The 22,699-nt window shown below is 38.6% G+C and overlaps 1 protein-coding gene across 3 annotated transcripts; it reads right to left on the bottom strand.

The window, feature by feature from the left end:
- Positions 1–684: 684 nt before the first annotated feature.
- LOC147339431 (uncharacterized) lies at positions 685–20,967 on the bottom strand. Of its 3 annotated transcripts, XM_086294426.1 has the most exons (11): positions 20,762–20,967; positions 19,125–19,156; positions 18,139–18,170; positions 17,052–17,078; positions 13,595–14,470; positions 12,589–12,668; positions 12,362–12,469; positions 4,412–12,240; positions 4,090–4,227; positions 3,778–4,000; positions 685–3,659 (listed from the first exon to the last, which is right to left on the bottom strand). In XM_086294426.1, exon 8 carries the CDS (start codon positions 12,219–12,221, stop codon positions 5,655–5,657), a length of 6,567 nt encoding a protein of 2,188 aa, XP_086150552.1. In that variant the 5' UTR covers positions 12,222–12,240; positions 12,362–12,469; positions 12,589–12,668; positions 13,595–14,470; positions 17,052–17,078; positions 18,139–18,170; positions 19,125–19,156; positions 20,762–20,967; the 3' UTR covers positions 685–3,659; positions 3,778–4,000; positions 4,090–4,227; positions 4,412–5,654. The 3 variants fall into 3 exon arrangements, with proteins under 3 accessions (XP_086150552.1, XP_086150551.1, XP_086150550.1); XM_086294425.1 differs by lacking the exon at positions 20,762–20,967 and adding an exon at positions 19,942–19,996 and having other exon boundaries at positions 12,589–14,470; XM_086294424.1 differs by lacking the exons at positions 12,362–12,469; positions 12,589–12,668; positions 13,595–14,470; ... (2 more) ...; positions 19,125–19,156; positions 20,762–20,967 and having other exon boundaries at positions 4,412–12,349.
- Between the last annotated feature and the right edge of the window lie 1,732 nt (positions 20,968–22,699).

The raw sequence follows: 22,699 nt of genomic DNA, 5'->3' as shown, positions 1-22,699 counted from the left end.
GCCAAGAGCATAGCAACCATAACAACACATGTATTTTGTGAAAAATCACAATTTTGCAACTCAAAACTTTAAGAGGCATAAAAGTAAAACAGTAAAAGATTTGAAAAAGCTGAATCATACCTGAATAGCCCAATAATTTGTGAACATTTTAAAGTTTGAATGGTTGTTCTAGGTGAAAATATGAGGAAGTAGTTAAGTTTCAAAAACAAGCAAATTTTAGCAGAATTGCTGAAGTTTCCCATTCATTTCAATGGGACAAATTAAAGGAAAAAAGCTTAATATTTTAAAAAGTATAATAGTTAAAAATAGCAAAAATCGTAGCAGGAATTAGCAAAAATAGCTGAATAGTTTAAAATTTGAACGGTGAAAATCGGCTGAAAATTGTGGAAGTAGTTTAACGGCGAAAAGTGTACGGAAGCAACTAGAATAATAATAATAACTAGAAAAATTTGCATTTCCTGCGAAAATGCAGTGTGGATGCTTAAAGCTGAAGCTGTATGCAAAAAGTAGCTGAAAAAGCTGAAAAGTTGCAGAAATTGTAAAAACTTTGCAGAAGCAAAGGAACTTTGCTAAAATGGAATAACTTAGCAGAACTGCAATCACTTAGAGGAAACTGTAAAGCTGAAGCTGTCTGCTGAAAATAGTTGAAAATAGCTGAAGAAGCTGAAGAAATCAAAGTCAGTGTTTAAAAAGTTGTTGAAATTTTAATAACTTTGCAGAAGAACATCAAGTTAGCAAAAATGTAATAACTTAGCAGAAATGCAATAACTTAGAAGAAACATAACAATTCAGCAGAAATGTTGTAGTTTACCAGAAGCTACAACTTAGCAGAAATGTAATAATTTATTAAAAAATTAATAACTTGGCAGAAATATTACAACTTACCAGAACTGCTATAATTTTGCAGAAATGTAATTATTAGGAAAAAAATGTATACAGATAACAGCTGAAAACGATGACGTAACCTCAAAGTTACTTGTTTAACTGTGAAAAATGACCAGAAACATTAGAAAAGAAAGAAAACCAATTCAATTCAATTTATATAGCAACAAATCACAACAAAAGTCGCCTTAAGGCGCTTCATAGATACAGAGAAAAACCCAACAATCATATGACATATGACCCCCTATGAGCAAGCACTTTGGCGACAGTGGGAAGGAAAAACTCCCTTTTAACAGGAAGAAACCTCCAGCAGAACCAGGCTCAGGGAGGGGCGGCCATCTGCTGCGACCGGTTGGGGTGAGAGAAGGAAGACAGGAATACCAGCCAGCAGATAAACTGATGTGAAACAAAACCAAGGTAAAATTGCAGAATTTACACAGTTGGTGAAAGGTAAAAATGGCAACAAAAAACCCCCAAACAAACAAACAAAAAAAACAAACAAACAACATTTAGTTAATAAGTGCACAAGATGATTCGATGATAAATATGGTACCAATCTACAAAATACTGTCGAAATGAAGTCCACATTGTGATATATTTCAGGTGTGGAGAGTCACAGAGCTAAACAATCGATGTGCATATTTAAAGAATCAAATAAAGAACATTGTTGTGGAATAAATTACAGTGAATAATAATCACTGCCCTGCGTTAGAGAGTGACTTATGATGATGTATTAATTGGCTTAACTTTACCTCTAACAGCTTTTCACATAGTGCTGTGACCAGGGTGAAATCCATCATAAAGTAACTGTAAACAGTAGAACCATTAGCATGAATGTTATGGTTCTACTCTGATCAAAACTCAAGTCAGCTGTGTGACCTGATATAAAATGATAAAGAGGAACACATATAAATGACCTTTATGAACTTTTCAAAATGACTTTATATGTCTGACCCATTATCTATATATATTAGAGCAGATGTGGAAAACCACTGTTAGACCTACTCTATACTAACACAAACACAGTCAAAAATTCATTGCTAGTGTGACATGTGGTCCTTTTTGCCTTTGACCAATGATATGCTGGTTACTTGGACCAGTTTAGTATTTGCTGTCACAGAGGAATGTTAACCATAAATCCAAAAGACAAAACTGAAAAAATATGTTAATTGCAAACATGTTTTTGCTTAGTAAGAGGATTGAAATTACATGGAAACTGTCACCTTAAAGCCTCATTGTAAATATCATCACAAACAGATGTTTTCCACACGGTTAACAAAGCTCCACCACATCCAATCACTGCATATAAATCTAAAAGAAAACAACAACAAATAAAATGTAATTAACACAAGTGAAGTCTAAGGAGCTTGGAAAGAAAAGCGTCTGGACTTCTTTGAGTTCCTTGAAGACGTTTCACCTCTCATCCGAGAAGCTTCTTCAGTTCTAAGGGTCAATGGTGGAGAGTCCCAGATTTAAACCCAGTGGGAGTTTCCCCCCAAAGAGGGACAAAGAACCCCCTGATGATCCTCTACCTAATCACATGAGCCAAGGTGTGAAAGTGGGTGTGGGTCCCAATCAGCCAGGGTTTCGGGTGAGCTCATTGTGAAACCTGGCCCCACCCTATCATGTGATTTCCCGAGGTCAGGAAATCACCCACGCCCACTCCCAGGATGTGAGTGGACGTTACGGTGTCTGGGGAGGGAACTCAAAACTGGATTATAGATGGCAGACAGTTGGTGTCGTAAACTACCGCCTCTGTTTAAAGATGGTCGCTCACAGTGGACGTAAATGGCTTCTTTCACTCCTCCATCTGTCCAAAATGTGAACATTGGCATCCTCAAAGACTGACCTTTGTCCTTTAGATGCAGATGAACTGCTGAGTCTTGTCCCGTGGAGGTGGCTCTTCTATGTTGTGCCATGTGCTTGTGAAGTGGCTGTTTGGTCTCTCCGATGTAGAAGTCTGGGCATTCCTCGCTGCACTGTACAGCGTACACCACATTGTTAAGTTTGTGTTTAGGAGTTTTGTCTTTCGGGTGAACCAGTTTCTGTCTGAGTGTGTTACTGGGTCTGAAGTACACTGGGATGTCGTATTTGGAGAAAACTCTCCTGAGTTTTTCTGATACACTGGCTACATAGGGGATGACAATGTTGTTGTGTCTGTCTTTCTTATCCTCCCTCGCTGGTGTCTGATGTTCTTTTCTGTGAAGCTGGAATGCAGGCACACTGGACGAGCTTATTCTAAAAAATGTGTGTCCTAATTACTCCAAGTTTGTGTTCCAGAGGGTGATGGGAGTCAAAGAGGAGGTACTGGTCCGTGTGTGTGGGCTTCCGGTAAACTTCGATGTTGAGTTTGCCGTTCTCTTCAATGTGCACAGCGCAGTCCAGGAAAAGCAAACAGTCGTCCTTTGTGTCTTCCCTGGTGAACTTGATGTTTTTATCCACAGCGTTGATGTGCGCAGTGAAGGATTCCACTTTTTGCCTTTTGATTTTGACCCAGGTGTCATCTACATATCTGTACCAGTGGCTGGGTACTCTTCCTTTGAAAGAGCCAAGAGCCTTCCTTTCCACTTCCTCCATGTAAAGGTTGGCTACAACAGGTGACACAGGGGAACCCATGGCACAGCCATGTTTTTGTCTGTAGAAACCCTCGTTGTATTTGAAATATGTAGTGGTGAGGCAGAGGTCTAACAGTGTGCACATCTGATCGGGTGTGAAGTTGGTCCTGTCTTCCAAGGAGCTGTCTTCTTGCAGTCGTTTTCTGACAGTCTCCACTGCCTCTGTAGTGGGTATGCAAGTGAAGAGAGAGACTACATCAAAGGACATCATGAGAACCTTCACAGACATGACACAAGGGAAGACTTTTGATTTAATAACTAAGCTTAAAACAAGTGTTACCTTTGAATATTTGTGGGAAAAATCTGATGCTACCCCAAGAATACAAAGCCACACTGGAAATGATGACAGGCTTGCAGCCCTCTGTCTTCCTGGAGTGAGGTGCCCGATCAGTAGAAGTGAATTGACAGAAGTCAGTGTCTGTAAGAGTGGCCAAACACTGATACTCTGTCCACTTGCGTAGAGTCTAAGAAGCTGGAATGCAGGCACACTGGACGAGCTTGTTCTAAAAAATACAGAAAAAGGAACATTTTTTTTGTCTGTAGAAACCCTAAAAACTACAAATAAGTTATACAATGAACAATATTGAAATACCTTATAGGTGCTGCAGGCCACATAACCAGAATCCAGAGCAATCTCACACTCACATGATGGTGAGGAAAGACATGAGCTCTGCAATGAGGTTTGAAGGCCTCAGTTGGGACACGGAAGAACTCAGAAGACAAGCAATACCTGCACAGAGAGACAGAGTAGAAAAAGCATAGATTTGTAATCCATAATGTGAATTAAAACTCAAAAAGTGTCAACAAGTATAATCATTTGAGTGTGGAATTATTTATGCAATAAACAGGATTTTAATTAATTAATTGAATTAAAAACACTGACATTTTTTTTTATCAAAGATAAAGAATGATACCTCTCTCTGCTCTGAGGATCACTGAGCATCTCTGACAGGAAATACAGTTTCCTCAGTATGAGTCATCATTGATGGTCTCAGAGGTGTGTAGTGTGGTAGCATGATGATGGTCTCCAGATCAGGCAGGAGGTCAGGTGATGGGTGTGTCATCTTCTCCATTGAAGACACACTGGTATGGCAATTCATAACACAGCAGTCTCCTTGTGGCATGTAGTTATCTGTGCAGTCCAGCACTGATGGATCAGGTTTGGCTCAGCAGTTCATGAAGATGGTGTCTGAAAAAATATATCTAACAAAACACGTGCTTATAACACCACCCACCCAGCTCAGCCCCCAAGTGTCTATGTAATGCTGGTATGGGGTGTCGGTTACTAAGTCTAATTAGTGCATCAGAAAGCGGGGGCTACACCTAAAGCCCACACTTTTTGATGTCTTTGTTTATTAGCAGCTTTTTCCAGCTGCTCAGAGAATTCTGACTTGGCCTTTATCCACCCAAACCCAAACCCACCCGGATAAAGGCCAAGTCAAACTCACACACCATACCAGCATTACATAGACACTTGGGGGCTGATCTGGGTGGGTGGTGTTAAACTGTAGTCGGGAACTTTCAGAAAACTATCCATTTACTTCTAAATCAGTTTTTATACATATTCTGTAAGCTGTACTAATGTTTTTCTCTACATAATGTATCATTATAGACATCTCTGGTAGCCTAAAGATAGTTTATAACTTTTGACATTTTTTACCTGTAAAACATGATAAGCAAAACCTCATTCATCACAAAAACTTTTGATTCTACAAAAGCTACTATAATCAAGAAAATATAATTGTCTGTATTTATTCATGTGAGCCATAATAAATACCTGCATTTATGTGGGATTTATTTATTTACTATTTCATATTTTCAAGCCCTTGGAGGGGAAGATCTCGTTTGTTGAGCTACATACGTCACAGTAAAAAGATTTAGTCATTTAAAACATGAGAATAAAAGAAATGATGTTGGTTTAATAAATGTTGCAGCACATTTCAGATCAGAGGTGCATGATAGCAGATGTTCTCTGCTCTGCATGAAGTTCAGCAATGATTTGGTGAAATGATTAATAACATTGCAATAAGAAAGGGTCTTCTGACAGACAGAGTAGGGAAGACCCTTTTTTCAATGAAAAATCTTTTTCATGCTCTACAATCAGTAAACTCTGTAACAAACATGATCTGTAATTGTTTCAAAACTCACCAGACGACTTCATGATTGGCTCGAGGACAGGACACAAAAGACAGGGTTGTGGTAACTGTAATATGATCTCAGAACACCTGAATACAGACATTTCTGTGGCTGAGAAATAAAAATGAGGTCAAGCAGGGTGTTCTTGTCTGTAGTGGCAGAAGTGATCAGCTGTGAATACCCTCTCGACTGAAACTGCTCCAGAATCTGTTTTCTTCCACTCTGCAACTGGTTCTCATTAAAATCTCCACACACAATGATTGGGTGACAGTCCATTATTTCAAGTGAATCTAAAAGACTTACCAGGTTTTGCATGAATGGTGTCAAACTGTAGTCAGGGGGTCTGTACACAACAGCAATGAGTGCAGGGAATGGAGCCTGAACCTTCAACACTAAAAACTCAAGATCAGTGACATTATGCAGATACTGTTTTACCTGAACCTGAAAATGATTCCTCAAATACACAACAACTCCCCCACCACTTCTGCTGGCCATGTGAGGAAAGTTTGTGTAGGACACATGTCTGTTGCGTTTGAACATGGTGTAGCCGTCCAAATGAAGACTGTCTGCAACAAAGGAGCCTTGAAGGTGAGACTCAGTGAGACACAAAACATCTGCTAAACACATTTCATGATGACTCTTGATGTCACTGATGTGAGATGGCAAACCCTCCGTATTGTGATGGATCAGTGTAAGAGTGTCAAGTCTGCTGGCTGTTTCTCTGACCTGAAGAAGAGGCATCATTTCTTCAACACTGGCTTGTCTCATGGTTTGGAGCGCTGCAGTTACCTCGGGATTGGCGTAAATCTTTTTCTCATCCAAGTCCTGCAAATAGAGTCCACTGAGAGACGTCACCCTGCTGAGAGCAACGTAAGCCATACCTGGTTCAAAAATGTTCTTCATTGAAACTACAGCTGTCTGTGTTGTAAGACCCTGAGTTTTGTGAATTGTGCAAGCGAATGCTAGCTTTACAGGAAACTGTCTGCGTACTGCTCCTTTAAACTTCAGACTCTCCTCTGCTCTCTCAATGTAAACCAGATCATCAGAAGCTGCATTAGCACTGCGGTTGTGTCTCATAGGCTGCCGGTTGTCCATCCTGAGCCCCAGTTTAATTATGTGTCCATCATTTTCAGATCTCACCACCTTTACCAGTATACCAAAAGCACCGTTGACTAAACCGTTTAGTGTGTCCAAGTTTCTGGTCAGCATGACTCGAGCTCCTTCAGCAACATTCAGAGTGTCAGGTAAATCATTTCTCCCACCTGTAAATGGTTTGTCTCTTCGTTCCATTCTGCCTGTACATTTATCCTTCTGGAAATCGTCTGCATTGATGATTATGATGTTTGAATGAAGCTTCTTCAGGGTATCTGTGTTGTGGGATTCCACATTCTTGTTGGTGGCATAAATGTGTAAGACCTCAGTTGGACATTCTTCTGGTGCAGTCACAGCCTGTGACAACAAATCTCTGTCGCACTGAGAAAGCTCATCTGTCTTTTCTTTGACTCTAATCCTGTTCAGCATCTCTGCAAAGGCCACATCATCTTTCTGACGCATGATCTCGGTTAGAGTGATCATCTGAAAATGCTCCTGCCATAGGTCAATCTGTTCTGGATCGTAAACACAGAGAGGTTTAGACTGTCGCACTGGTGGCAGCTGGTAAAAATCTCCAACAGCTAAAACTGACATTCCACCAAAAGGTCTCTGAGTGCCTTTGATTTGTTTCAGTCTTGCATCCACATAAGCAAAAAGGGGTTTTGAAACCATTGAAATTTCATCAATAACAATAATTTCAGCATTCATCAGCTCAGATCTGACTTCATCCAGTTGGTTACCAAGTCCTTGAATGGGTGGTTTCAGACTCCTGGGTAGTTTCAGTAGAGAATGTAACGTAGAGCCACTGATAGAAAAAGCTGCTGTACCGGTAAATGAAGTCAGTAAAACAGTTGGATTTGATATGTCAGCTTCTTCTGCATTAGCAGGCAGTCTGCTCAGGATCTTTGATGCTTCAGAATGAATACACTTAATCAGATGTGACTTTCCAGTTCCTGCACCACCGTTGATATAGAAGAAAAATGGATCTGGGTTCAAACCACAAACTCGCTGAATACACCAGTCTCTTATAGTATAGAACACGCAGGCCTGCTTCTGGTTCAGATTCTGATACATTACACGTACCACGGCTGGATCTACTGCAGGTTGTTCTCTGACGGCTCTGATCTTTGTTACAGCATCAGACTGACGACTGTAGTCGGGAACATTCTCCTGTTCGTTCTCATCATCAGAATGTCTCTCAGGAAGATTCTCATCGCATTGCAGCCTCACAACTTCAGATTCAGGAGCCAGATTACACCATTCATCGATCACAACATCCCTATTTTGTTCAAACTCTTCCAGTGCACTCTCAATATCCTCAGAGTTCTTCTCATACTTGTCTTTATTTCTTTTCACAACCCTTTTCACAGACTCACTGTGGTCTGAACATGGAAGTCGTACAAAACCTGAGTTGTAGAAGGACTGATAGGTTTGGAACCCTTGTGGTTTCAGTTCCTGCTCTGATCTGTGTGGAAGGTAAAGTCTCAACAGTCGACCATAATATTGCTCAGGATCTTTTTCCTGTGAACAGTGGTAATATCTGATTATAGCTGGTTTATCATTCTTTCGCCTTTGTACAAATCCAAGCTGGTTTAGAAGAGGAAGCACATCTTTTCCTTCATTTGGACCACTCACCAACCTGCACAAGGCAGCAAAATCAGCCAGTGACATTTCCTCATATTCTGGGGTCTCAGGTCTGCATTTGTATTTATCACTCAAACTTGTCATCCAAATATTACAACTGTCGTGTGTTGTGCTTTCCAGGAAGCTCATGGGCCGACTCATTTTTACTGGGTTATCATCTGTTGGTACAAATACAACACTGCGGGAACATTTTTTCATTTTTAGGCCACAGACTCGAGTCACACACTCCTGTGCGCTGATTTCTCTCTTTTTTGAGTAAGCTTGCATCACAGCTCTCATTTCATCACATTCATTGACGGTGTTCTTATCAGAGTTGTCAATAACTGTCTTCAGGTATTCAGAGAGGCCAGATTCTTTCTTTGTTATATATTTACAGAGGTATTCTATACATGAATAGGCATTCAAAATGAATGAGACATCTAAATTAGAGTTCCAGGCTTCAAGCAGGTCTGGGTTGTAATTGTTGATCCAACACTCATTTGGGTCACGTTTCAGAATCAGAGCTGTTTTCTTGTTTATGTCTTGGAGGCATTGTTCATACTCATTCATTGTTAAGTTGCATCGTGACAGAATCTGCTCTATGGTGAGGGAAGCAGCTTCAGGTTCCTTCAGCAGGTTCAACAAAGGTCTGAGTTTGGCTTTTGCAGCTTCAGTGTCTGAATCCTCATCCTGTCTCACAATCATTGTTCTTGTGGCTGGTGGTTTGGGAAACCCAAATCTACAACCAGAGTTCACACTCTTAAAGCATGTCTTTGTGTGGTTTTTGCTGTGCTTTTGTAGCTCAGTGACTTTTTTGTGCAGTTCAGGTTGTTTTTCTGGATCAGGGAGTTGAGCTGAGATGTATCTGTCCACAAAGTCACAGACAGTTTGGTCATCATCCACATCTGCTTCTACCTTTTCTCGAATCCACAGCAACATGTGTATATGTGGACTACCTCTGTGCTGGAACTCAACTCTGTAAAAGTAATCAATGATCTCACCAAGGGGCTGTGCAGGAGAAAAAAGCAAATCTCTGAACAAAGCCTCAACACGTTTATCAAACATTCGCATGGTGGTTACTGGATTTGATCTTAGAATTTCACACTTTTCTGACCAGTCCAGGGCTTCAAAATCAACCTCTTCACCTTGCTGTCTCTTTATTGCTTGAATCACTTCAGGCCATCTCATCTCAGCAGCAGAGAAAGTGACAAAGAACTGAGGTGTTCCTATTTGGCGAACCATGCTGAATAGATCTCTGGTAGTTTTCTGCCAGTAAGCTGGAGTTCCTCTGAGTGGCTGCATAAATCTGATTGCATCTTTATTTCTTACCAGCTTCTCTACTTCTGTCTTACTTTGTAACATTCCTGATGTGATTTTGCGTCCATCTTTGGTCATAGTTTTACCTTTCCTTAGCTGTATTGTCATGCTGGAATTAGCCAAATGTATTTCAGTGACAAACTGTGAGAAAAACAAGTAATTTGTGTCTTTAGCAAATCTTGCATCAATGTTGAAAAGCCTTGACTTGAAGTAAGCACTTGGTGTGAGCTTGAGACGTCTCTTTTCATCCAGTGTATTCTGACCAGTAGGAAACTGCACAGGAAATGCCATGGCTTCCAAATGAGGAGTTCTGAAGAAGCTAACAGGATTGTTTCTTTCTGCAGGAGCCACACAATATGTGTTATCAGTGAAACAGAGAATCTCTTCTGAAATGTCTACAGGCTGCAGACAACTTTCTAGAGCAAAACCTCCATTGTTCAAATCACTTTCTGGTTCATCTGGATTTTGTTCCTCTGGTTGTTCATCACAGGATTGCATATTAATATCTTGGTCACTTTGAGACTCACTTTCGCACAAAAGGGCATCTTTTTCATAGTTGTCAATTTCCATTAAATCTGCTTCATTATAATCATCACTTGCCATGCTGGCTTCATCACTGCTGTCATCATCAGGTAACGTTGGATCACAAAGCAATGCATCATCTCTGATAACAATATCTGTGTACTGTGGATGAATTTGTTTCAGTTTACGCAGAGCTTGAATGAGTTTAGACCAGGTGACAGTCTGGAACAGCTGATGGCCTTTGTAGCACAGTCGTCTTTTCAGCTTTATCCTCATGATCTGTGATTGGCTTCTGATCCTCGGTAAACTGTCAACTGTTTGTTGGACCTCAGATGGTACACACACCACATTACCACGTATAAGTCTCTGTCTCCCCTTTGGAAGAGGAATAATCTTAGCAAATGGTATGCATTTGGCAATCAGATGTCTCTCCAGAATGTTGAGATCACAAAGTTCAGCTGGAATATCCTGCAGTTCTAAACCATTAACAGCAGCAAGCCTGGGCATGCATCCACTTTTGAGGGAACTGTGACATGTGTGACAGATATACTCTTTTTTTCTCTCAACAGGAAAGCTGCAGTGATCATGACATGCTTCATCACACACATGAACATATTTACCAGTTAGACACTGATGAGCTACAGTCTGGTGTTTTGAGTAATTTTGTCTTTTGCAGATTTTCACCTGATTAGGAAAAGAAGCTTTTAGACAAACAGTACAAACATAAGATGGTGCTGACTTAATGTTTGATCTGAAACGAGATATGGCCTCATTCATTAAAGTGTTCTCTGGATGACACTGTAAAGTCTCAGCTGGTCGATGCATCTGGCGATATTTCCGTTTTATATTCATTGCACATCTGATATTATGCATCTGTCTGAAAGAAAAACCATTCCAATATTTTACTCTCATTCGTTCTCTCATATTGTCCTTGTGTTGTTGCTGAAATCGTCTCTCTTCTCCATAACGCTTAGTCATGTAAGATAGTTTTTTCTTTTTAAATTCTTCACTTTCTTTATATAGGTTATATACATATGACCTCATGTAAGCTTTATGTTTTTCTCTGAATTCAGCACAAGTTCTGTATATTCTTCTTATACGCTCTTTCTGCTTATCTCTGAATATGGGAGACTCTCTATATGTTCTTGTTACACGTTCCTTCTGCTTTTCTCTGAATATGGGAGACTCTCTATATGTTCTTGTTACACGTTCCTTCTGCTTTTCTCTGAATAGGGGAGACTCTCTATATGTTCTTGTTACACGTTCCTTCTGCTTTTCTCTGAATAGGGGATTGTCTTTATATGTCCTTATGACACATTCTCTTTTTCTCTCTCTAATTTTAGCACTTTCTCTATACATCTTTCTAAAATGTTCTCTCTGTTTCTCCTTATAGGTAGCATTTAATTTATACAGTTCATTTTTGTACATGCTCTTTTTCTGTCTGTGATCAGGATCATTACACTTCTTAGTTGAGTTTTTTTTCTTTGTCTTGAAGCTTTCATCAAACCTGTACATCTGCCTTTCTTTCGTCTTCTGATTTTCCTTTCTCTGTGGTAGCTTTTGTTGGGTCAATAATCTTCTCCTCATTTTTTGCCTTTCATGTTTACTATATTTCAGCAGTTTATCTGAGAGTTCCTCTGTTATCTTAGTTGAACTGGAGGCACTGTTTGAATCATTCTGAGGAACAGAATCTGATGTTACCTGAGTGTCTCTTACAGAAGATGCAGATGTTTCTTTTTCTAAATACTCAGAAGGAAGATGGTTGTTTTCAGTAGCAGCTGTCTCATTTGAATAATCCACTCTGGATGATGTCACTTCAGTCGTTAAAGTGTCTCTCACAGTCTTCTGTGTCTGGTCAGTAGATCTTTGGGAGTTTATTTCATGAACGGCTTCATTTAAAGCTGGTGCTGTAACAGTTGTAGCTGTTTGTCTGTATTCGGTGGTTTGATTAGCATCTCTTTGGTCAGCAGCGTTTTCACTGTGAAACTCGATGGGCTGTAGTTCATAAGTGCAGCTTGGTGCGATGCTGAACATTCTGTACAAACGTTTGATCCTGTCAATCATGTCATTAAGACGTGTGAATTTCAACATAACTGCAGTTCCACCACTTACACTTAGCGACAATGGCATACCAGTAGACTTACGTGGGTGAGGGTCAAAATATGCATATTCACCTGAAGTCAGCCTGCTAACAGCGATGACTGTTCCTCCCATGACTAGCAAAGCATAGCGAACGTCTGAAGCCAAACACTGTAATCCCTGTTCAAGGCTCGGAAAGTGATCTGTACCATCAAATGTGCCGTAATGAGCAAACTGAGACATGTCGACTTGATACTCGTGTGTGCGGCTGGTAACAACTGAGGGAAGTTCATCGCAGGCTAGAAACACACTGTTCACAAACCTCAGTCTGGCATCTGAATAGACGGCATGGCCTTTGTCCAACACACAGTTTAGATCTGCTCTGGTAATAAATTCATCCTCCTGTAAGAATGACAGGAAAACCAAACTGTTAGCCATGCATTGCTGATTCCGGTACTTTCCATACCTAGGAGCGGCCTGGCTTCGGGAAGCACAGACGCTACTCACTCGTGGACTTTCACTGTTTGTAACCTGTACATGAGACTGTACTGGAGCTTGTCCATCATGCTGTGTTTGTACAGTTAGCTGGGGTTTAGTCTGGATTACCTGCATAACTTCAGGCTCTGGGACAGACACTGAGGGAACACTTCTTTTTACCACATCTGCATAAGACACTGTGGCTGTCTCTCCATCATGCTGTGTTTGTACAGTTAGCTGGGGTTTAGTCTGGATTACCTGCATAACTTCAGGCTCTGGGACAGACACTGAGGGAACACTTCTTTTTACCACATCTGCATAAGACACTGTGGCTGTCTCTCCATCATGCTGTGTTTGTACAGTTAGCTGGGGTTTAGTCTGGATTACCTGCATAACTCCAGGCTCTGGGACAGACACTGAGGGAACACTTCTCTTTACCACATCTGCATAAGACACTGTGGCTGTCTGAACACTGCTCTGCACTTCTGTGCTGGGAAAAGCTGAAACACACACCTTTACCTGCTCACTGCTCTGAGAAACATTCACCTGTTCTTTCTGCTTTTGCCATCTAAGCTTCTGGGACTGCGACCTTTGACTTTTTCTTGGCATTTTGCTGAAGTACAATCTGGAGCTTATATGTGGTTATACACAAATATAAACAAAACTGAACCTTGAAACACAGAAAAACTTATAACTCCTTAAGTTACTGTTAAATCTGAGAAATGTACTATTATACTATAAAATGTTTTTATGAATATATGAATAGATGTTAAAAAGCTGATTTGTACTCCAAACTCAAAATAAAGGAAATTCAAAGTTCTCTGGAAACAATTTGGTCCGTTTTATTGTACCTCTTTTAGAAACGGGGTTTCTTCAGCTGGATGTTCTGCAGCAGTCAGGAAACAGGAAGTCTGGGTCCTCAGGCACTTCTCGATGACAATACTGACTGAATACTTACACTGAGTGACAAAATGGGTTTGTCCTTAAATAATAATACTATAAACTTGCAGTCAAATGTTATAGCCAATGAAACAGACTAACAGACTGGATCTAATTTATTATTTATCTGAATGTATGTATTACAAAATAACCAGATTATCTTATTACAAATAAACTTATAAAAAGGTGATATTTTATACAATTGATCAAAGTAAGCCAAACTAGCAGTCCAAACTAAAGTCTAATGCAAAATTAAAATGACAAATGTAGGGCTGTGTAAGTAGTTTCTACTATAAGTTCTACTGTACTGTAATTCTACTACTGTATATTCAACTTGTAATTTAAAGCAAAATGACTGAATGTGAGAGAGCTTAATGACAGGAAAGAAAGAGCAGTGAGAGCAGAGATCTCTCAGAATTCTGTAACAGATAGATCAAGTTCTGGTAACTTGGATTTCTGAAAATTGGATTCTGAAAGGATTCTCAAAACTTGGATTCTCAAATTAGATAGAGCAGTAGAGATAGAGGGATACAAGATAGAATGGCTTTCAAATTAGATAGAGCAGTAGGGATAGAGGGATACAAGATAGAATGGCTTTCAAATTAGATAGAGCAGTAGGGATAGAGGGATACAAGATAGAATGGCTTTCAAATTAGATAGAGCAGTAGGGATAGAGGGATACAAGATAGAATGGCTTTCAAATTAGATAGAGTTGGGAGAGTGATAGGATAGACAGAATTGCTTATAATGATAGAGAGAGAGAGAGAGGATCTTCTGCAGCAGGTCACCTGTAAGACACAAAAGGCATGGAATTAGTCATATTTCCAACATGCTTGGATTTACCATATTCTTCAGACTATATGGCACACCTAAAATCCTGTCATTATCTCAAAAACATACAATGTGCCTAGCGTATCGATTCTGGTTATGCTTACTGACCTCAAACGGGATTTCTGTGGTACACAGCGCTCAAAATTCTGTCAAATATTTTAGTAAGACTTCGTAAGCTACAAAGCTGCGCTGCTTGATGTATTGTCAGGGCATTATGGCTACCATAGTCAGGACCCTCGCAGAGTAATTCGTACGGTGCTTCAACATAACATTATGGTGTGTGTACAAGGACCTGGCACGTGCTAAGAGACATGCTTAAGAAGCAGATTTCAAACTGATCAACCCATGAAGAGTTTGATGGATTTGTGGATGAGGAATGAACTGAAAAAGTGAGTGTATTGTTCTGTATTTTATGTGTTACAACTGAACAGTGTTGAGAGTTGTTTGTGAATGACTTGAATAAAGTTTGACTTATCTGACTGTTTGTTTGGCTTAATCTGCCTTAAAAACAGGCTTGTTTATTGACATTATGCCTTATAATCTCAAAAATACAGTACATGTAGGGCTTTGAATACTAAAGACTTCTACAGTAAATTATTGGACTGAACAGAATGACAATGTTTAACAAATGATGGTGGAACTGTTATAAGGACATTTTTACATTCTATTAAAACAATAAACTAAGTCTATAAACTCAAACCAAGACGTGCTGCTACAGTAACTTACTGTAAATATTAAATGGTCCAACAAAACCAACACACTGAGGTTACAGCACAGTTTCAGGTCACTCTGTATGAATTTTGGCAAAATGAGAAATTTGGAGACAGCTAGTTTCTACACAGCAGTTTCTACATATTTCAGTCACATTTGGGGCATGTTTGATACACAGCAATAAGCACTACACTAAATCTATAATAAACTTATCATAGCTGATATAAAGGCCTAATTAGCAAAATTTAGTATGATGATCATTTCTTTGTAGATCATTTCATGATAAAAAGAACAGAAGTGAGTGCTGTATCTGAGCTGTTGCATGTAAGATCTTTGCTGGACATTCCCACATTTCTTAAACAAACAAACAAACATGACTTTCAGACAGTTCATCTTTTGTAAATTAGGCCAGGATTATTTTCAAAAAACAGCCTTGATAAAAATATCAGGCCACTATAAAATGTCTTATGTTTATGTTTTCATCCCACCTATACTTTGCAAGTCATTATGACAAATTACAAAAAGCAGTTTTTAGGCAGTGATTTAAGGGAAGAAGCTTTTGAAATCCACAATGCCCTACCACCAGTGGTCTCAAACTCTGGTCCTTAAGGCCTGGTGTCCAGAAACTTTTCTATGTGTCCCTGTTGCAACACACCTGAATAACATTAGTAGGTCATTAGCAAAACTCTACAGAACGTGACTGCATGCTGAGGTGGTAATTCAGGAATTTGATTCATGTTATAGCAGCTCATGAGTGAATGAACATGATGCAATGAAAGTACTTTTAGAAGTACATTTTTCCAAACACTTAAATTACTTACATTTGAGTAGTCTTAGGGGATGCCACTTCAGCACACAGTCAAATTCTATACTCTCACTAATGACCTACAAATGTTATTCAGGTGTTTTGTAACAGGGACACGTGGAAAAGCTTCAGGACACCGGCACTTGAAGAGTGGAGTTTGAGACCCCTGTCCTATGTGAATATTTAATTGTCCCTAAACTGCTAGTCGTGAGCTGCTCTAATGTGAAACAAACACATATAGTTCTGTAAAGGTTTACAAAGAGACTACTAAGGATCTGGAGACCTCAGAAAACAGAAACCCTCCCAGATGTTGTAGCTGAACATGCAAAAACAAGTTGCCTAATAATATCTCGATGATAACCAAGAGCTGTGCTGACTAACTGCACTAAACTGAATCATCTATAGTGAGAGAAAAACACCAGCATTAAAGTCAAACATGGTGCTGTTACTGTGATGTCCCAGAGTTCCTTTACTACTTCAGGACCTACATCAACTCATCAGGTCCTGGGCTTAAGTTTAATCACACTTAGGATCTGAAGCACACAAGCAAGTCCAATTGAATGAATGAAACAAAACACATGGTGTAAACTAATCAGTCTGGACTTTAATGAAATTAAGATACTTGGCATGACTTGAAAACCCTATATTGGGCCTTAATTAAGACTTTTTTCTTTTCTTTTTTTGCCTGTCCTGTTTGGATCTAATTATGACAATTCTGAAATTATAGTGGACCAAAATCAACCAGTGATGTAAACCAGTCATTACCAGTTACTGTAAATGCTTGATGGTAATTGTTGCTATCAGGGCATCCACAGCTGGGTATTACAGACCAACATGTTTTTACATTAGACCAGGTTGTTCTGGTTCAAAAATGAAATCATCACTTTAAAACTGCTTTTTGTATTTATCCAGGTCATCCTTGTTAGATGATTTGAAACATGTGAAAAAAGCATAAACAAAATAAATCTGCAAGGAAGAAAGACCTTTCTCAGCACTGTACCGCAGACAAAACCTTTACTTACCAGACTTGCGACGATCAGATCAGTATCCTAGAGAAAGGAAACAACACATCAGATCACTGTTTAATGACTTACACTGTTGAACCTCTTCGCACACAATCCAATTTACTGTGACATGAAATAACTAGTAAAATCCTCAATTTCTTCAAGCCTTTATGAACTCACTGTAGTCTAAAGAGGACAAACTTCAGTTACAGAGTCTCACATGGTGATAACATGTGTAATAAAGGCATGCATACTACAGAAGTGCAAAAAAGAGGCACCAATATTTGTTGGTACAGATTATGGCTTTTTAGCTCCATCATTTTCTATCACAAGTCAGTGCTTAATAAAGTGTGAAAAAACCACAACTGTTAGAATCAACGGAAAACCTCATTAGGTTTTAGTTCTGGTCTGAATATGTAAATCCTAAAATACATGTAAATTCTGACATGTTATAGTAACAACAGTGGTACACCATTTTTGCAATTACAAAAATTATAATAAAGAGTCCTTCCATTGTACCTGTTGGCAGGAATCTTTTTGTATTTTTCAATATTTCCCTTTTATATAAAATTTTAAACACATTGTATCAAGCAAATTATTAAGAAACTGATTTAAACTTATTGTATATAAATTACACACAGGCTTTAACATACACAACATTGCCTACTCACAACTCTGGTCCTCTGAGTTTTTTATTATTGCTTAAATGTTTAACCTACCACTTCTGTTCACTCAGGCAAAAATACTTCTATAGTGGTCTGACTTTAATGTAATACATAAGCAGAATATGAGTGAAGATATAAATCAACAACTGTGGTGCTCTGCTACGTAAATCCACAAACAAACGGAGAACACAAACAACTGTATAAAAACAGTTGTTTGTGTTCAAACATAAAAATCAGACACAAATGGCCTGTTAAACTTCAGGGACAGTCAGAGGTCATGTGTGGGGCCTTTGCTGCTACAAGGTATAAATTCTGACCATTTGATTTTGCCCATCAATAAATGGTAATGTCACAAAAACCAAACTACGTTAGGTAAGTTGCTAAACATGTTACACAGTGACAATGTCATATTACTGCAGTTACAATTGCTGCTTACTTACCAGCAAAGGCAAAACCAAAGTTCTGTTTCACTCTGTAACAAAAGAACAAAAATACAGAATCAGACAACTAAAATCAGCATCAGAGTCAATACTGCATCACAATCTGTAGTGAAAAAAAAAATCTGTTAAATTCTTTGTTTACAACAGCTTTACTATAAACACCCCATCTTCTCTTTCTGCACCTTATTAAAGATTTCTGTCTTTATTAAGGTGATGTGTCGTTTTATCAATCTGCAATAAGCCACAGAAATTCCTCATTAACGTAAAGCTCTAATACTTTGGTGCTATTACATAACACATCAGATACCACAAGCAAGGATTTGCTCGCACTGCACACTTGATCAAATGATAACATCACAGTTTCAAAGCATGCAACAATCACAAATAATACTTGATACTATAAATGCTTGATGGTAGTTCTTCGTATCAGGGCTTCCACAGCTGGGTATTAGAGACCAGCATGTTCTCACATTAGAACAGATAGCTCTGGTTTGGTTTTCTCTGCTTCATACGTGAAATCATCACTTTAAAATGCTTTTTTGTATTTATTCATATCATCCCTGTTAGATGATTTGAAACATGTGACAAAAAAGCATGAACAAAATAAATCTGCAAGGAAGAAAGACTTTTCCCAGCACTGTACCTCAGACAAAATGAACTCACTTTAGTCTAAAGAGGGCAAAATTTAATTGCAGAGTCTCAAATGGCCTTAACATGTGTAATAAAAACAATAATTACTACAGAAATGCTTTGATAAGCCTTTAAAATTAGACATAAATGGCCTATTAAACTTCAGGGACATTTTTAGGGACACTCAGAGATCTAGTGGGGGGGGGGGGCTTTACTGCTTATAAATCCTAAATGTGTTTTTGCCCATGAGCAAATGGCAAGATATCACAAAAAGCCAAACTATTGTATGTAAATTGCTAAAAATGTTACACAATCCCAATTTCATATTGCTTCAGTTACAATCACTGTTTACTTACCAGCAAAGGCAAAACCAAGCTTCTAGTTCACTCTGTGTAACAAAAGACAAAGAACAAAAATACAGGATCAGAAAACTCAAATCAGCATCAATACTGCATCACTCTCTGTTGTCAAAAAGATTCACTAAACTTCTTTGTTTACTACAGCTGGAATACAAACAACAACTCTCCTCTGTTTTCTTTGGTCTACATCTCATTTAAGATTGCAAAACACTCATACATGAAAAACTGCACGACATATTTTTAAGGCTTTAATATTTGAGGTGGTCTGCATTCAAATTCTACTTCCTAAAATATTACCAACTGCACATAGTATCATAGTAAATATGCTCTAGTTTTAAAATAAATATCTATGTACCATACTAATAATAATATACTGCCATATTTTATTTATGTGAAGGTGGGCTGTTGTTTATTTCATTAATTTCCCACAAAGTGAGAATTTAAACTGTGCTGCAGATTTAGGTTGGCACAAACAAGCCTTTGTTAAACAGTTCTTAAAAATTAAAGTCTACATATTAGGAGTTCTTATTATTCTTGGGCTATGTCCACACGTACTTTTGAAAATGGAGATTTTTCTATGCGTTTGCACCTTTCGTCCACACTTAAACGGCGTTTTCGGTCACTGAAAAACTAAAAACGCTTGCCAGAATATTTTCAAAAACTCCGTTTTTGCATTTATGCGTGGACAGGGAAACGGAGAAAACGCAGCGCCTTTTTTGACGTCACACTGTGCGCAACGTTATTGTTTCGGTGAAATGCATTTCTACAATACGGTTACTGTTAATTGTTCTCTCTGCAGTGTTTAAATGCTTACATATGCGCACACAGTTACTGTCCCCCCACAGATATGACTCGGTTCTGCTTCTATGCCCCATCTTTGTTTACCATTTCCCACCGAGGCTTCTAGACTTCTGATTGGCCAACATTTCTACATGGTTAGGAATATAGCGCCACCTGCTGCTTTGGCATGTTCCTAGCAGCGTTCTCCTTCATTTCTGCATTTATGTGTGGACGGGATTGTTTTTTAAAACAGAAACGGAAAATCTCCGTTTTCAAAAATACCCGTGTATGTGGGGACATAGCCTATGTTTAATCCTCAGTTTCTCCCCCCCTCCTTTGTCTTAATTAACCCACAAGACCTGCACACACGTGACTCTTTTTCTCCCGTGTTCGGTCAGAGGCGGTAAAATGGCTCCTTTGATCTTGCCGACAGCTGACACTGAATCTAAGATGGTGGTTCGTTAAAAACTTTACAGCATAAAGAATGAGGCTGTTTTAACCAACTGATTTGTGAAGAGAACTAACTGCACCTTATGTAACAGACTGACAAACACGAACACACCAAATGTAATTAATAAAACAACACAATAACCGTGGTTTACCGTCAAATCTTCATTTCACACTGGGCTCATAAGAACGCTAGTCGTTAGCATTGGGTTGTTAGCTTTAGCTCATCAAACACTGCTTTTACATACAAAAATGACAACTTATCACTAAAAAGCAACCATTGTGTTACTTTAACATGAGTTATACCTCGGCTGGCTTTATAAATCACTAACAAGAACTTGTTACATCGCGTAAACAGAGTATAGACATTTAGAAGAGGAGAGGACAAGCAGAGCAGCAGCACTCACCCAGAGCGGACTCAACGAAGTGTGCAGAAAGGCGGATGTCCGGCAGTCAGGTAAAAGATGAGGCGTTCACGGGTCATAGGAAATTCCAGTATTACACACAATGGGCATTGTAAACATAAAAAATGTAGGTGATTTTTAAATATTTTATACAATATCTATTTGCTAAAAACTAGCAGAACTTTAATTCTATAAGTTAAATAAATATTATTAGAAGGCTCTTCTCCTGAACACCAACACCAAATAGCTGGTGACAGAGTTCACCAGACCTAAAAAAACAAACAAAAAAGACAACCAGTCCAGGACAGTCTGCAAAGATGTTTTAAAGACAATATATATATATATATATATATATATATATATATATATATATATAAATAAACCTTATCCAGTAAGGATTCCCCTCAAACAAATGACCATAATTTCCTAACGGTAAGGGCTTGAACGGTCATTCTTAATTCTTACACCGTTTTGTTCAGAAGAGAAGAAATGTATAGAAATAGTATGATTAAGCATAAATACTACATTTAGCAGAAATACTATATTAAGCAGAAATCCTATAAAAAGCAGAAATAGTAAATTAAGCACAAATCTTATAAAATAGCAGAAATAGTCTGATTTAGCACAATAGTAATAACTTAAACAGAAAAATTGGAAAAGCAAAATGGACAGCTGAAAAAATGCTGAACGTGCTGAAGGTCCCTCAACTATACTTGTTAAATGAAAAAAATCAGCAAAAAAATCTATAACAGCCACACAATCACAAATATCTACACATAAGGAAACACACATGCACAGAGAGACACACACACAAGATCAAATTCAGTCACCCAGTCTAAATATATTGAATTTGAATCTTACAATGAGATCATCCCATTAAAAGGCTTTCTCTCTCTCTCTCTCTCTCTCTCTCTCTCTCTCTCTCTCTCTCTCCCTGTCACACACAGACACACACACACACACACACACACACACACACACACACACACACACACACACACACACAGGGAGAGAGAAGTAAGTTTCTAGGTCAGCCTGGGAGCTGGTGAATTTGAATCCACCAATCAGAGAGGCTGTGCACTTTTCCCCACCAAAACAGGTGCATCTGTTTACACACGCAGCAGCACAGAGAGACACAGGATTTTTGCAGTCTATTTCTCATAGTGACGACTCCCCTCAAACAAATGACCGTAATTTCCTAACCGTAGGGGCTAGAACGGTCATTCTTACACCGTTTTGTTCAGAAGAGATGGGGGAATCTTCAAGTGTTGACAATTTAATATTAAAATATGAATTTTTAGAGATATATGACATGGATGACTTGTTGACTTAGAAGCCACGAATTCCCCAATATGCAAATATGAATGCCTGAGACCACATATGTGATTGGCTGGCTGGGAAGCCGTGCAGGCCCTGATTTGTGGATTTGAATTCCTCAGCCCTCAGATATGATTGGCTGGCTTAGAAGCCACGAAGGCCCCAATATGCAAATTTGAATGCCTCAGGACACTTATTTGATTGGCTGGGAAACTGTGCAGGCCCTGATTTGAAAATTTGAATTTCTCAGTCCTCACAGAGGATTGGCTGCCTGGGGACCTGGCAGAAATATATAGAAATACTATTATTAAGCATAAATACTACATTTAGTAGAAATACTATGTTTTAGCACAAATATTATAAAAAGAAGAAAAACTATAATTTAGCAGAAATACTATATTAAGCACAAATCCTATAAAAAGCAGAAATACTATAATTTAGAACAAATAGTATAAAAAGCAGAAATACTATAATTTAGCAGAAATACTATGTTAGGCACAAATCCTATAAAAAGCAGAAATACTATAATTTAGCAGAAATACTATGTTAGGCACAAATCCTATAAAAAGCAGAAATACTATAATTTAGCAGAAATACTATATTAGGCATAAATCCTATGAAAAG

This window comes from Aulonocara sp. 'chitande type north' Nkhata Bay, linkage group LG1 (genome assembly GCF_057382095.1).
Source record: "Aulonocara sp. 'chitande type north' Nkhata Bay isolate Kocher_YH1m ecotype deep benthic linkage group LG1, A_spYH_male_GT1.1, whole genome shotgun sequence".
In the NCBI taxonomy this organism is placed as follows: domain Eukaryota; kingdom Metazoa; phylum Chordata; class Actinopteri; order Cichliformes; family Cichlidae; genus Aulonocara; species Aulonocara sp. 'chitande type north' Nkhata Bay.
This window is presented reverse-complemented; position numbering and strand designations above follow the sequence as displayed.